At 34.5% G+C, this 17,041-nt stretch overlaps 1 protein-coding gene across 4 annotated transcripts in view; it reads left to right on the top strand.

Moving 5' to 3' along the window:
• LOC106053200 (uncharacterized) overlaps positions 1–16,233 on the top strand; it is a 20,001-nt gene extending 3,768 nt beyond the window's left edge. Inside the window, exons 2-5 of one of the 4 annotated variants that reach the window (XM_056021786.1) lie at positions 3,499–3,658; positions 5,476–7,785; positions 8,353–8,447; positions 15,281–16,233. In XM_056021786.1, coding sequence (XP_055877761.1) covers positions 5,476–7,785; positions 8,353–8,447; positions 15,281–15,590 — 2,715 coding nt within the window. In that variant the 5' untranslated portion in view covers positions 3,499–3,658 and the 3' untranslated portion in view covers positions 15,591–16,233. Of the gene's footprint in view, positions 1–3,026; positions 3,211–3,378; positions 3,671–5,475; positions 7,786–8,352; positions 8,448–15,280 lie in introns of those variants that run through there. The other 3 variants (XM_056021785.1, XM_056021783.1, XM_056021787.1) reach the window with 3 other exon arrangements.
• The last annotated feature ends 808 nt before the right edge of the window (positions 16,234–17,041 follow it).

The following is a 17,041-nucleotide window of genomic DNA, read 5'->3' as shown; positions in this document are numbered from 1 at the left end:
ACTGTTTCATGAAGATCTGGCCGTGTACACAGAAAACTGTTTCATGAAGATCTGGTCGTGTACAGAGAAGACTGTTTCATGAAGATCTGGTTGTGTACACAGAAGACTGTTTCATGAAGATCTGGCCGTGTACACAGAAAACTGTTTCATTAAGATCTGGCCGTGTACACAGAAGACTGTTTCATGAAGATCTGGTCATGTACACAGAAGACTGTTTCATGAAGATCTGGTTGTGTACACAGAAGACTGTTTCATAAAGATCTGGTTGTGTACACAGAAGAGTGTTTCATGAAGATCTGGTTGTGTACACAGAAAACTGTTTCATAAAGATCTGGTCACGTACACAGAAGACTGTTTCATGAAGATCTGGTCATGTACACAGAAGACTGTTTCATGAAGATCTGGTTGTGTACACAGAAGACTGTTTCATAAAGATCTGGTTGTGTACACAGAAGACTGTTTCATATAGATCTGGTCATGTACACAGAAGACTGTTTCATAAAGATCTGGTCATGTACACAGAAGACTGTTTCATAAAGATCTGGTCATGTACACAGAAGACTGTTTCATAAAGAACTGGTCATGTGTCATGTACACAGAAGACTGTTTCATAAAGATCTGGTCGTGTGTGTGTGCGTACATGGAATGTATGAATGTTGCTCGTGTTTGCATCTACATTTCTGTTGTCATAGTAACACTACTGAGGTGGTCAATTGTATTCAAACTGAATTTCCATTTGTTCAGACCAATACAATTATCTTATTAGTTTTTAAATAATAATAAATTTCCTAGTTAAAGATGTGATTCGGAGTGACAATGTCTATAACATAATAATGAACCTATTTCACATTTACAATAAGAAACTTCTTATATCTTCGTTAAGTCAAACTTTTTTTTTTTCAAAATTTAAACAGAAAATTTTAGTGTTTTTTTATGAGAAAAAAGTCAGGTGACCTATAAGACTTTATTATGTTGGAACGATGCATATAGTGAACAATTATATAGAACTCAATACTACAACGGGGGTGCGGTGGCTGAGTGTGTAAGCGTTTGGCTTCCGAACCTGGGGTCCTGGGTTAGAATCTCGATGAAGGCTGGGATTTTGAATTTCGGGATTTTCAGGGCGCCTTTGAGTCCACCCAACTCTAATGGGTACCTGACTTTAGTTAGGGAAAGTAAAGGCGGTCGGTCGTTGTGCTGGCCTCATAACACCCTGCTCGTTGACCGTCGGCTAAAGAAACAGATGACCTTAACATCATCTGCCCTATAGATCGCAAGGTTTGAAAGGAGAACAATACTTTCTTTTTTATGTACAACACTACAACAATGTTGCAATGCCTCGAAAATTCAGAAAAACTAAAATGAAGTTACATAAGAAAGTTGTAATAGTTTTGTCTTAAAGTGGTGTCAGCAGTCACAACAAAACAAAGTAATGTAAAAGCTGTGAGCGTTCACCTTTTTGTTACGTAAACTTTGTGTCTTTATCGCATTTTCTAGTTGGCAGACACACACAGGTGGCCCCACCAGTTCTGTGAACCTTACCGCGTAAAACAAATCAGCTTTTCCCTCCTATGCCTCGCCCTACGCAACATGCACACACATACACACAGTGTTAGCAGTCACCTTAACCCTTTCCAGGCTGGCGTACATCTCATTAAGTAGGTAAAAACATGGCGACATGTGGAAACATTTGTTCGTACCGCCAGAGATCTGAATGTCAGTGTTTGCGGTTTGATCCGATTGGCAAGAAGAAAAACGGACGAAACTTTTTTTTGTGTTACATTTGCTTAAACATATATTAAATGTATTTAAATGTATTTAATTTAAGTAAGAAAAAGTGGAAAGATAACTAGGCGGCTAAAATATTAAAACAGTAATTTTAGGATCTGAACCCTCCGACAAATAAAATGAGAACGAAGAAAAAGAAAGAGGTGTATCTACAATCAAGAAATGCCCTTGTACCTTAGTGAACTGATCACTCCCTATGTCCCTCAGGGAATCATGCGCTCGATAGACAACTAGCTGCGCTGCTTTTTCTTCTTCAAAAGTCATTGCAAAAGGTTTGGAACTCACTCCCCGTTGATCTAAGGCAAACAGCATGCCGCACTACATTCAAAACGAACATTAAGAACTACCAGTTCAAACCTTTTTTTTAGATTAGTTTGTCATTTAACTATATGGCCAAATTTTAAAGGTCCTCGGGGCTGTAAAGACCTTCCGCCAGGGAACAGTACCAGGAAAAAAGAAGAAGAGGCAGAGAAAGTAATGGGAAGATAACATCAAAAAAGAAACGGGCATGCCATTGAAAGAGATTTCTATCAAAGAATGAGAGAGAGAATGTAATGGAGAAACATGGTATACAAGTCTTATCTTATCTTATATAATACAGACGTTACTTCAAAAAAGAAGATGATTACGTCCTACGCGTCATGCATTTAGTCATGCATATTAACCAATGACTTAAATTCTGCCAAGTCACTGGTTTTCCTGGCTAGCTCAGGCAACCCATTCCATGCTCTAATAGCACTAGGGAAGAAGGAGTATTTGTACAAATTTGTCCTAGCATATGGGACGAGGAATGTGCCTTTATCTTTGTGTCTTTCAGAGTATTTTATTAAATTTTGTTTTTGTATTTGAAGATTATGGTTCAGTGTTTTATGTATGATTGCTACTTTACTTTTGAGCCTTCTGTCCTGAAGGCTTTCTAAATTTAGTGATTTTACTAAAGGTGTTATTCTAGTCAAATGTGAATATTCGTTTGTTATGAATCTCACTGCTCTATTTTGTGTCTGTTCCAGTTTCTTAATGTTTTCTTGAGTTGAGGGGTCCCAAACGGAGGATGCATATGTGGTGCCCCAACTGTCTAAGGTATGGGAGAAGCTGAAGAAGATTCATGATTATTAAACTATTATAGCGCCTTTAGTCGAAATGATATTTGTTACTGGAACTAAATAATATAAATTACTAAACTAACCAAGTGACTCATTTTGGGTTATCCAGGTCATTCTTGTGGGAATTCCCGATGTGATTATTTTTAAATCAATTTGTTGGGCTGCGATAACCAGCTCTGTACATTACCATTATGGAATGATACTTGATTGATACTGTGATATTATCATGAACATGAATAGTTATTCGCTTATGTGACTGTAAGATAAATCACAAGTGTTGATATTAACTTGATGTTAGATCGCCTTGGAACTGGTAAAGGTTAGTGACAAATTTTCATTTTGAAATATATTGATCTGTGTGGCTGCCTTCTCCAGGCGCTTGGAACGAGATAAAAATAGCCATGAATAATTTGTTTTGCATGCAGATCTAGGAATCGAGATATTCGATTCTTCCTCTTTGATCAATCTCAATTTAATGTACTGTAGCTTTATTTGGTGATTGTGATTGAATAGCCCCCTTAGTTTTGGGTAATGTAGATCTAACTGTAACTAAATATAGATATAAATGTTATCTCGCTAACTTTAATATATTTGTTTTTCTGTCAAGGCCATTTTTCATTGTGTAGGAGTCTGGTGTTTTAAGACATCGGATTTACCCAAAACGATGCTTCAGTACCTGACACTTTTTCTAATGGGAATAATGTGTTTTTATGATAGCTTAAAAGTGTTTACACCATCCGGAGAGGCTTGATTTCTAGTATCTACAAGTAAGAAGCAAAGTAAATATGTTACTTATCTTTCTTATTTAAAGTAATAGAAGAATCCCTAAATATATACATTTTTTAGTCCTATATAGATCTCTATTCCTTTGATGTAAACAACCCATTTAGGTTTATATGTTGAGAAATTGGGCGACTCGGTGATCTGTTGGTTAGCCCGGGTTGTTAATCTGTTGGTTAGCCCGGCATGTTAATCTGTTGGTTAGCCCGGCACGGTTATCTATTGGTTAGCCCGGCATGTTAATCTGTTAGTTAGCCCGGCATGTTAATCTGTTGGTTAGCCCGGCACGGTGATCTATTGGTTATCCCGGCTCGGTGCATCCTTGACATTATTAAATTTATTGTGAAAATCCCTTGCAATTAATAAGTAATTTAGTTTAGCGATATGATATTTGTGATTAATAGTAGCCTTTAAGGAAGTCCAAACATTGATTCGCGGGTCTTATCCTTCAAATACAAAAGCATGCCTAATAAAATACTCAGAAAGACACAAAGGTAAAGGCACATTCCTCGTTCCATATGCTAGGATAAATTTATACAAATGCTCCTTCTTCCCTAGTGCTATTAGAGCATGGAATGGGTTGCCTGAGCCAGGCAGGAAAGCCAATGACTTAACAGAATTTGGGTCATTGGTTAATATGCATGACTAGATGCATGACGCGTTGGACATAATCTACTATTTTGAAGTAACGTCTGTATTTAATAAGATAAGATAGGCTCGTTCCTCTCCGGCTTTCATCTGCCCACGATGCTTAATGACCACAGAGAATTGTTTCCCTTGGATTTAACTAATTACACCACTTTTCCATGAAAAACTTCAGGGGAAATATGTCTTATTAAAAAGTTCATAAGCTTTTTCATTAATAAAACAACTTCATTCATAGATTCGCGCATTGGTACAAAACATTTGCATCTAAGGTCACAATGGTAAATGTGTAAATGGATCATTATAAAATATATTTTCCATATATTAACTAACTCATTGAATAGAATACTGATTCAAATATTATTTTAAAAAAAGGATTTTGATACGAACTTCGTTTCAATTGATAGTTTAAAAAAAAAACAAAAAACTTCTTTTTACCGCGCAATTTTCACACAATCTCATTAGGCTATACACTTGACAACAATCAGAATCCAAATTACAATAAATAGATGCTAGAGCTACATAGATCTATATACAAGTTCTAGTCTAGATATAGTAGATTCTATGTCAAGATTCTAGATCTAGATCTAGACTTAGATATAGAATAGACCTAGAGTCTTAGGTCTTAGATCTAACTCCAGATCTAGACTTAGAGCTAGATATAGTATAGACAGACTTAGACTTAGATCTAACTCTAGATCTAGACTTTAGACTTAGAGACTGAAATCCATTTCTAGATCTAGGCTTAGACTTAGGCTACATCTTGAATCTAGATTTAGATCTAAAACTAGGTCTAGATCTAGCTCGATCTGTCTAGTTTGTATCAAACTGAAAGTATAAGTAAAGATTTCCAATATATTGTACGTTTAAATATATGTTTCTGTATTGTAGTGGAATAGATATTCATTTTTGGATTATTTTTAACGTATATTCTTGTACAGCCTAATAGGTTCTATCCTCTACCAATGTCTAGGTCTGTCCGTCTGTCTTTAGCTGGACCACTTCGGGGGCCGATTTTAAGTTTGTGTGTTCACACAAACTGTCTTTGTAACCTTGTTTGTTTGTTTTTTTTTTGCGAAGATGCAGCTGAATATTCTAATTTTAGATCTGTATATCAACAAATAATTGTAAATAAATTAATAAACTTTCTTTGTTCCAGATGTCATTGAACATCAATGAAGACTTAAAGGAATTCCCGTGTACGTTCAACCTGGCCAGAGGGCATAAAGTAACACAAGAAAGATTCAGGCACGTCAAGAACAATGTCGAAAGTGTGATTGACTGCTCTCCGGAAGAACAAATCAGAAATACAAATATTCTTACGTGGGTCATGTTCAACTTAGGCGACAAACATAAAGCCGTGGAACTGAACATAGAGGCTCTGAAAGCTTCAGAAGATAGAAACATAACCGCTCTTGGCAATAACGTTTTTATTATGTATAATAAAGGTAACAAGCTGAAATCACTAAATACTCCCTTTCAAAAACTGTTAGCACTTTTAAAGGATGAGCGATTTGAACAACTGAAGATTGAGGCCTTAGCCGAGCAAGCTTACTGCTACACTAGATTGGGAGGAGAGAAAAATTACAAGATATGTATTGACTTATTCAAGAAATGTGTTGATCGCTGTCCTCATAATTATGACTGGAAGTTTGGATTGGGGTTGGTCTACAGGAGATTCACCAATTTCTCATCCATAAGCCAAGAGCAAAAGGAAGAACTGATCGCAGAGAGTGCTCAGCTGTTATTTGAAGTGGCAAGATGTGGGAATGATAAACTAAAAGGCCTGGCTTACGCCCAGTTAGTTGTTGGCTATATGACATTCCCAAAGCAACAGGATCGAGTTTTTAAAGACTATGATTTACAGAGTTTGTGTGAAGAAGCATTGAAGTACGGAGACCAGAACCCTACGGTATTGACACACGTTGGGAGATGCCTGAAAGATGTAGATGTTGACAAAGCAATCGATCTATTGAAAAAGTCTCTAGAACTAAGACTAAACAGCATTGCGTGCCACCATCTTGGACTTTGCTATGAGAAAAAGTTCGAGAACAAGCTCTTGCAACGAAAGCCTTGTCCATTGGATGACAGCAAGCATCAGAAAGCATCAAGTGCAGCTGACAGCAAGCATCAGAAAGAATCAAGTGCAGCTGACAGCAAGCATCAGAAAGAATCAAGTGCAGCTGACAGCAAGCATCAGAAAGAATCAAGTGCAGCTGACAGCAAGCATCAGAAAGAATCAAGTGCAGCTGACAGCAAGCATCAGAAAGAATCAAGTGCAGCTGACAGCAAGCATCAGAAAGAATCAAGTGCAGCTGACAGCAAGCATCAGAAAGAATCAAGTGCAGCTGACAGCAAGCATCAGAAAGAATCAAGTGCAGCTGACAGCAAGCATCAGAAAGAATCAAGTGCAGCTGACAGCAAGCATCAGAAAGAATCAAGTGCAGCTGACAGCAAGCATCAGAAAGATTCAAGCGCAGCTGACAGCAAGCATCAGAAAGAATCAAGCGCAGCTGACAGCAAGCATCAGAAAGCATCAAGCACTGAGGAGGACTTTTTAATGGCAGCTGAAAGATGTTATATCAAAGCTATTGAAATATCCTACGATGAAAACATACCAGCAAAACTGCACTTAGGAGATTTCTATTTCAGATTAGAAAAATTTGATAAAGCTTTGGCGCAATACAATCAGATCATCGATAGTAACCAAGGTTCTAGTTATCTCTTGTGTTTGGTTAACGCCCGCGATAAGGCCGGAAAATGTTTGAAAACATATAATGATCCAGATAGTTTAAACGAAGCCCATGATCATTTCACTAAGGCTATAGCACTTGCGGCAGACTTGGTTTCTAGCAATAGAGAGAGTGCTGAAAGTACTTCCGCGATCTGGGAATCGTTCAAGAAAATGTTGGATGAAAATGAACAGATGCCACAATCCCGCACCAAGAACAAGAACAAGATTAAGCTTCTTGATTTGGTCCAAGCGCATCGAGATATTGTGCTGCTAGTTGTTCAATCGTTTCGTCAAGATCCTGAAACCGATGATTTGGATATCGTGAAAAGTGGACTAACTAGCGGTTTAAAAAGTGGACAATACGAAGACGCTTTGCTGATACTTAACTTAGCAAGCACAATCGCCGCCATTACTCTAAACCCGTTGTGGTCTGACCCCGAAATGCTAGAAATAAGGGCAGAAACATACTTGACCACAGCTTGGGCTCGCTTAATTAAAGATAGCCCTGATTACATTAGAACCTTTCAACAGATGTTTCAGTTACGTTACGGTCAGTGCGTTGGTATGGTCAGTGAGGCCGAAGAAGAGACTCTAACTAAGAAAGGGGACATACTCATAGTAAACGACGAAACACTTGATTCTGAAGAGGGTCCAGACATTACAACGAAATTAGCCAGCAATTTACTGAACATCTTTCAGGTTATATTTGGACTTAAGACGTCTAGGAATTTAGATGTAAGTATATAACACTTAGGGCTGTATACATTCAAAGCTAAGCCTTGTAGTGTAATGTAAGGTAAAACAATTTAATAACACTGTAAATGAGAACAAAGTTTACCTTATTAAACAATAATCGCATGTTGAATGACTATAGTACTAGAGCAATCCCATTATGAAAGACATTCACCATTAACATTTGGGATTCATTATTTAAATATGAATGTTAAACGACTTCTAATTAAAATGATTCTTACTCATCACGTGATTCTAAAACTCCTTTCCGCATTAGTAGGTCTTTTCCATTCTTTAATATTCAAACAATCGTTCACCTCTTTTCTGTTGTATGTCAACTTTTCCATTCTTTAATATTCAAACAATCGTTCACCTCCTATATATCATAAGTCAACTTTTCCATTCTTTAATATTCAAACAATCTTTTATACTAGTGTTATGACATTACCAAAGTACGAAATGTAATCATTAGGATGTGAATATTATATGACATTGCATTAGATAAAAATGTTGTACATATTCATGAAATGCGCATAACGAAAAAAGGGTCTAAAACTACTTTCTTTTTAGATGAGTACTGACTACAGTCATATGCAAGGAGGACTCTTACAAGAAATGAGCAACTACAGCCTGGTATTGTTAGTTGTTGGAGAAAATGACTCAAAGTAAGTTTATCTGATTACATTTTTTAGTACCAATAATCTTTTAAAGTCCACACACGTGTTTTGCATAATGAGAAATGTGCCTAGTCTAAATGTATCTAGTCTAAATGTGTCTATTCTAATGTGTGTAGTCTAAATATGTGTAGTCTAAATGTATCTAGTCTAAATGTATCTAGTCTAAATGTATCTAGTCTAAATGTGTCTATTCTAATGTGTGTAGTCTAAATGTCTAGATTAAATATGTGTAGTCTAATGTGTGTAGTCTAAATAAGTCTAGGCCAAATATATGTTGTCTAAATGTGTCTAGTCTAAATTTATTTAGTCTAAATGTGTCTAGTCTAAATATGTGTTGGTCTAAATTTATATAGTCTAAATGTATCTAGTCTAAATATGTGTAGTCTAAATGTATCTAGTCTAAATGTATCTAGTCTAAATATATCTAGTCTAAATGTGTCTAGTCCAAATGTATCTAGCCTAAATATGTCTAGTCTAAATGTATCTAGTCTAAATATGTCTAGTTTAATGTGTTTAGTCTAAATGTATCTAGTCTTAATATGTCTAGTCTAATGTGTCTAGTCTAAATGTATCTAGTCTAAATATATCTAGTCTAATGTGTCTAGTCTAAATGTATCTAGTCTAATGTGTCTAGTCTAAATGTATCTAGTCTAAATGTGTCTAGTCTAATGTGTCTAGTCTAAATGTATCTGGTCTAAATGTATCTAGTCTTAATGTATCTAGTCTAAATTTATCTAGTCTAAATGTGTCTAGTCTAAATGTATCTAGTCTAAATGTGTAGTCTAATGTGTGTAGTCTAAATGTGTCTAGTCTAAATGTGTCTAGTCTAATGTGTCTAGTCTAAATGTATCTAGTCTAAATGTATCTAGTCTAAATGTGTCTAGTCTAATGTGTCTAGTCTAAATGTATCTAGTCTAAATGTGTCTAGTCTAAATGTATCTAGTCTAAATGCATCTAGTCTAAATGTATCTAGTCTAAATGTATCTAGTCTAAATGTATCTAGTCTAAATGTGTCTAGTCTAATGTGTCTAGTCTAAATGTATCTAGTCTAAATGTGTCTAGTCTAAATGTATCTAGTCTAAATGCATCTAGTCTAAATGTATCTAGTCTAAATGTATCTAGTCTAAATGTATCTAGTCTAAATGTGTCTAGTCTAAATGTGTCTAGTCTAATGTGTCTAGTCTAAATGTATCTAGTCTAAATATATCTAGTCTAATGTGTCTAGTCTAAATGTATCTAGTCTAATGTGTCTAGTCAAAATGTATCTCGTCTAAATGTGTCTAGTCTAATGTGTCTAGTCTAAATGTATCTAGTGTAAATGTGTCTAGTCTAAATGTATCTAGTCTTAATGTGTCTAGTCTAAATGTATATAGTCTAAATGTGTAGTCTAATGTGTGTAGTCTAAATGTGTCTAGTCTAAATGTGTCTAGTCTAATGTGTCTAGTCTAAATGTATCTAGTCTAAATGTATCTAGTCTAAATGTGTCTAGTCTAATGTGTCTAGTCTAAATGTATCTAGTCTAAATGTATCTAGTCTAAATGTGTCTAGTCTAATGTGTCTAGTCTAAATGTATCTAGTCTAAATGTGTCTAATCTAATGTGTCTAGTCTAATGTGTCTAGTCTAAATGTATCTAGTCTTAATGTATCTAGTCTAAATTTATCTAGTCTAAATGTGTCTAGTCTAAATGTATCTAGTCTAAATGTGTAATCTAAATGTGTCTAGTCTAAATGTGTCTAGTCTAATGTGTCTAGTCTAAATGTATCTAGTCTAAATGTATCTAGTCTAAATGTGTCTAGTCTAATGTGTCTAGTCTAAATGTATCTAGTCTAAATGTGTCTAGTCTAAATGTATCTAGTCTAAATGCATCTAGTCTAAATGTATCTAGTCTAAATGTATCTAGTCTAAATGTATCTAGTCTAAATGTGTCTAGTCTAAATGTGTCTAGTCTAATGTGTCTAGTCTAAATGTATCTAGTCTAAATGTATCTAGTCTAAATATGTAGTCTTAATGTTGTGTCTAGTCTAAATGTATCTAGTCTAAATGTATCTAGTCTAAATGTATCTAGTCTAAATGTGTCTAGTCTAATGTGTCTAGTCTAAATGTATCTAGTCTAAATGTGTCAAGTCTAAATGTATCTAGTCTTAATGTGTCTAGTCTAAATGTATCTAGTCTAAATGTATATAGTCTAAATGTGTAGTCTAATGTGTGTAGTCTAAATGTGTCTAGTCTAAATGTGTCTAGTCTAATGTGTCTAGTCTAAATGTATCTAGTCTAAATGTATCTAGTCTAAATGTGTCTAGTCTAATGTGTCTAGTCTAAATGTATCTAGTCTAAATGTGTCAAGTCTAAATGTATCTAGTCTAAATGCATCTAGTCTAAATGTATCTAGTCTAAATGTATCTAGTCTAAATGTATCTAGTCTAAATGTGTCTAGTCTAAATGTGTCTAGTCTAATGTGTCTAGTCTAAATGTATCTAGTCTAAATGTATCTAGTCTAAATATGTAGTCTTAATGTTGTGTCTAGTCTAAATGTATCTAGTCTAAATGTATCTAGTCTAAATGTATCTAGTCTAAATGTGTTGTCTAAATGTGTCTAGTGTAAATGTATCTAGTCTTAATGTATCTAGTCTAAATGTATCTAGTCTAAATGTGTCTAGTCTAATGTGTCTAGTCTAAATGTATCTAGTCTAAATGTGTCTAGTCTAAATGTATCTAGTCTAAATGCATCTAGTCTAAATGTATCTAGTCTAAATGTATCTAGTCTAAATGTATCTAGTCTAAATGTGTCTATTCTAATGTGTGTAGTCTAAATATGTGTAGTCTAAATGTATCTAGTCTAAATGTATCTAGTCTAAATGTATCTAGTCTAAATGTGTCTATTCTAATGTGTGTAGTCTAAATGTCTAGATTAAATATGTGTAGTCTAATGTGTGTAGTCTAAATAAGTCTAGGCCAAATATATGTTGTCTAAATGTGTCTAGTCTAAATTTATTTAGTCTAAATGTGTCTAGTCTAAATATGTGTTGGTCTAAATTTATATAGTCTAAATGTATCTAGTCTAAATATGTGTAGTCTAAATGTATCTAGTCTAAATGTATCTAGTCTAAATATATCTAGTCTAAATGTGTCTAGTCCAAATGTATCTAGCCTAAATATGTCTAGTCTAAATGTATCTAGTCTAAATATGTCTAGTTTAATGTGTTTAGTCTAAATGTATCTAGTCTTAATATGTCTAGTCTAATGTGTCTAGTCTAAATGTATCTAGTCTAAATATATCTAGTCTAATGTGTCTAGTCTAAATGTATCTAGTCTAATGTGTCTAGTCTAAATGTATCTAGTCTAAATGTGTCTAGTCTAATGTGTCTAGTCTAAATGTATCTGGTCTAAATGTGTCTAGTCTAATGTGTCTAGTCTAAATGTATCTAGTCTAAATGTGTCTAGTCTAATGTGTCTAGTCTAAATGTGTCTAGTCTAATGTGTCTAGTCTAAATGTATCTAGTCTAAATGTATCTAGTCTAAATGTGTCTAGTCTAATGTGTCTAGTCTAAATGTATCTAGTCTAAATGTGTCTAGTCTAAATGTATCTAGTCTAAATGCATCTAGTCTAAATGTATCTAGTCTAAATGTATCTAGTCTAAATGTATCTAGTCTAAATGTGTCTAGTCTAATGTGTCTAGTCTAAATGTATCTAGTCTAAATGTGTCTAGTCTAAATGTATCTAGTCTAAATGCATCTAGTCTAAATGTATCTAGTCTAAATGTATCTAGTCTAAATGTATCTAGTCTAAATGTGTCTAGTCTAAATGTGTCTAGTCTAATGTGTCTAGTCTAAATGTATCTAGTCTAAATATATCTAGTCTAATGTGTCTAGTCTAAATGTATCTAGTCTAATGTGTCTAGTCAAAATGTATCTCGTCTAAATGTGTCTAGTCTAATGTGTCTAGTCTAAATGTATCTAGTGTAAATGTGTCTAGTCTAAATGTATCTAGTCTTAATGTGTCTAGTCTAAATGTATATAGTCTAAATGTGTAGTCTAATGTGTGTAGTCTAAATGTGTCTAGTCTAAATGTGTCTAGTCTAATGTGTCTAGTCTAAATGTATCTAGTCTAAATGTATCTAGTCTAAATGTGTCTAGTCTAATGTGTCTAGTCTAAATGTATCTAGTCTAAATGTATCTAGTCTAAATGTGTCTAGTCTAATGTGTCTAGTCTAAATGTATCTAGTCTAAATGTGTCTAATCTAATGTGTCTAGTCTAATGTGTCTAGTCTAAATGTATCTAGTCTTAATGTATCTAGTCTAAATTTATCTAGTCTAAATGTGTCTAGTCTAAATGTATCTAGTCTAAATGTGTAATCTAAATGTGTCTAGTCTAAATGTGTCTAGTCTAATGTGTCTAGTCTAAATGTATCTAGTCTAAATGTATCTAGTCTAAATGTGTCTAGTCTAATGTGTCTAGTCTAAATGTATCTAGTCTAAATGTGTCTAGTCTAAATGTATCTAGTCTAAATGCATCTAGTCTAAATGTATCTAGTCTAAATGTATCTAGTCTAAATGTATCTAGTCTAAATGTGTCTAGTCTAAATGTGTCTAGTCTAATGTGTCTAGTCTAAATGTATCTAGTCTAAATGTATCTAGTCTAAATATATCTAGTCTAAATGTATCTAGTCTAAATGTATCTAGTCTATATGTGTCTAGTCTAATGTGTCTAGTCTAAATGTATCTAGTCTAAATGTGTCTAGTCTAAATGTATCTAGTCTAAATGCATCTAGTCTAAATGTATCTAGTCTAAATGTATCTAGTCTAAATGTATCTAGTCTAAATGTGTCTAGTCTAATGTGTCTAGTCTAAATGTATCTAGTCTAAATGTGTCTAGTCTAAATGTATCTAGTCTAAATGCATCTAGTCTAAATGTATCTAGTCTAAATGTATCTAGTCTAAATGTATCTAGTCTAAATGTGTCTAGTCTAAATGTGTCTAGTCTAATGTGTCTAGTCTAAATGTATCTAGTCTAAATATATCTAGTCTAATGTGTCTAGTCTTAATGTATCTAGTCTAATGTGTCTAGTCAAAATGTATCTCGTCTAAATGTGTCTAGTCTAATGTGTCTAGTCTAAATGTATCTAGTGTAAATGTGTCTAGTCTAAATGTATCTAGTCTTAATGTGTCTAGTCTAAATGTATATAGTCTAAATGTGTAGTCTAATGTGTGTAGTCTAAATGTGTCTAGTCTAAATGTGTCTAGTCTAATGTGTCTAGTCTAAATGTATCTAGTCTAAATGTATCTAGTCTAAATGTGTAATCTAAATGTGTCTAGTCTAAATGTGTCTAGTCTAATGTGTCTAGTCTAAATGTATCTAGTCTAAATGTATCTAGTCTAAATGTGTCTAGTCTAATGTGTCTAGTCTAAATGTATCTAGTCTAAATGTGTCTAGTCTAAATGTATCTAGTCTAAATGCATCTAGTCTAAATGTATCTAGTCTAAATGTATCTAGTCTAAATGTATCTAGTCTAAATGTGTCTAGTCTAAATGTGTCTAGTCTAATGTGTCTAGTCTAAATGTATCTAGTCTAAATGTATCTAGTCTAAATATATCTAGTCTAATGTGTCTAGTCTAAATGTATCTAGTCTAATGTGTCTAGTCAAAATGTATCTAGTCTAAATGTGTCTAGTCTAATGTGTCTAGTCTAAATGTATCTAGTCTAAATGTGTCTAGTCTAAATGTATCTAGTCTTAATGTGTCTAGTCTAAATGTATCTAGTCTAAATGTATATAGTCTAAATGTGTAGTCTAATGTGTGTAGTCTAAATGTGTCTAGTCTAAATGTGTCTAGTCTAATGTGTCTAGTCTAAATGTATCTAGTCTAAATGTATCTAGTCTAAATGTGTCTAGTCTAATGTGTCTAGTCTAAATGTATCTAGTCTAAATGTGTCAAGTCTAAATGTATCTAGTCTAAATGCATCTAGTCTAAATGTATCTAGTCTAAATGTATCTAGTCTAAATGTATCTAGTCTAAATGTGTCTAGTCTAAATGTGTCTAGTCTAATGTGTCTAGTCTAAATGTATCTAGTCTAAATGTATCTAGTCTAAATATGTAGTCTTAATGTTGTGTCTAGTCTAAATGTATCTAGTCTAAATGTATCTAGTCTAAATGTATCTAGTCTAAATGTGTTGTCTAAATGTGTCTAGTGTAAATGTATCTAGTCTTAATGTATCTAGTCTAAATGTATCTAGTCTAAATGTGTCTAGTCTAATGTGTCTAGTCTAAATGTATCTAGTCTAAATGTGTCTAGTCTAAATGTATCTAGTCTAAATGCATCTAGTCTAAATGTATCTAGTCTAAATGTATCTAGTCTAAATGTATCTAGTCTAAATGTGTCTAGTCTAAATGTGTCTAGTCTAATGTGTCTAGTCTAAATGTATCTAGTCTAAATGTATCTAGTCTAAATATGTAGTCTTAATGTTGTGTCTAGTCTAAATGTATCTAGTCTAAATGTATCTAGTCTAAATGTATCTAGTCTAAATGTGTTGTCTAAATGTGTCTAGTCTAAATGTATCTAGTCTTAATGTATCTAGTCTAAATGTATCTAGTCTAAATGTGTCTAGTCTAAATGTGTCTAGTCTAAATGTATCTAGTCTAAATATGTGTAGTCTAAATGTGTCTAGTTTAAAAGTGTTTAGTCTTAATATGTGTAATTTAAATGTGTCTAGTTTAAAGGTGTCTAGTCTAAATATGTGCAGTCTAAATGTATCTAGTCTAAATGTGTGTATACTACATGTGTCTAGTCTGTGTCTAGTCTAAATGTGTCCATGTATTTCTCCAGTGACTACAACTCTATGCTCCAGGCAGTACATAAAGTAGAAGGCCCCGAGATCCTTCTAGTCAGCCTGAGAGAAAAACCGCACATAGCTCTAATCCTGCAGAGTAAAGAAGTTATACATGTTGCTCGTGTGCTGCGGAACCACATCAGGTTCACGGAGACGCTGCCACAGTCTTGTCAGGAGCCATCCTCAAACGACATCATCAACACATTGTTTCAAGGCGACAAGGAGGCGATAGTGAGGCTGTTTTGTTGTTTAGCTGGTAAAGATTTCCACAAAATTCTTCAGATTTTCAAGTCCAAAAATTTGTAATATGTATATAGATCAGGGGTTCTCAACCTGTGGGTCGCGACCCCCCTCGGGGGTCGATTGACGATTTGCCAGGGGTCGCCTAAGACCATCGAAAATATGGATTTTTAGTGTCTATTCTTCTATTGCTGTGTGTGTGGGTGGGTGTGGGGAGGGGGGTCTATGCAGATTGGGGGATTGTAAAAAGGGGTCGCCGAGCATAAAAGGTTGAGAACCGCTGATATAGATCCAAATGTTTCTTCTGTCACATTATGTCTTGGTAGGCGTCAACCATTTACCTTCAGTGGCCTCCTTCAGTGGTAGTCTCGTACGACTATGGTTCATCTCGAATGATTATGGTTCATCTCGAGCTACTATGGTAGATATTTTCTACTTTGACATGCATGACTAGATTGACCTAGAGACACACGTAATCATCTTCATTTTTTAAGTAGCGTCTGCATTTTATAAGATAAGATAAGATTGTCAAATTTTGAGTTAAGTGTAGTTTGTATCCTGAAATTGAAAAGAGTATCTTTTATCTGATTTAAGAACAATAAAAAAAATAAAACGTTTTGAATATTTTTTTCTTATAATTCTTTACTATAGAAAGAATATTATAGATAATTTAGCTGATTTAACATTAAAAGTGATTATTTCTCTTTGATTTAGATTTTATTTTTTTTATTTCGCTGTTGTCGTTAATACTGGATGGTTAATTCGGAACTAGTTTCGCCTTTAAAATGTTAACAGCAATGCTTTTTGAACAGTAGTAGGCCGTACCACTGGTGGGTATGCTAGCTATTCCAAGTGGTGGACCTACTGGTATGGTCCTACATTGAAGTGGTGGACCTACTTGTGTGGTCCTATATTGAAGTGGTGGACCTACTGGTGTGGTCCTCTATTGAAGTGGTGGACCTACTGGTGTGGTCCTATATTGAAGTGGTGGACCTACTGGCATGGTCCTCTATTGAAGTGGTGGACCTACCGGTCTGGTCCTATATCGTAAACGAATCGATCGTTATGTTCTTCGCCTAGTATACCTTTCTATAAAAATTAACTTGTGTGAAGCGTGGTCGAGAGGCTAAGTACGCTTGAACTTGGCTGGGCTACTTATGAAGGGAGCTCCAGGTTCGACACCCGACTCGAGCAGAGTTGTGCTTACTGAGCACCTAAAGACAGCACGGAAAAACCTTCTCCCAGATACACCCTCCCCACCCCCACTTGTCCACAAATTTTATTGGACCAAAGCGCTCTGAGCATGCTATAAGCATGAAAGTAGCGCTATGTAAAAGCTATAGTTACGTTTAATTTTTTTTTATCACTCTATAATTAAAGGAATAATTAAACTTTTTTTATTTTTTATTTTCAACGCTAGTTGGTCAGTTACGAGAGGGCTGCCATTTTATGACATTTTCTCAATTGAAACCCAACATGATGAACCGTGGCACTTACCGAGAGTGTACGATCCCTGG

Source organism: Biomphalaria glabrata, chromosome 2, assembly GCF_947242115.1.
Source record: "Biomphalaria glabrata chromosome 2, xgBioGlab47.1, whole genome shotgun sequence".
Taxonomy (NCBI): Eukaryota; Metazoa; Mollusca; class Gastropoda; family Planorbidae; genus Biomphalaria; species Biomphalaria glabrata.
Note: the sequence above shows the minus strand (reverse complement) of the source record. Positions and strands in the feature narration are given on the sequence as shown.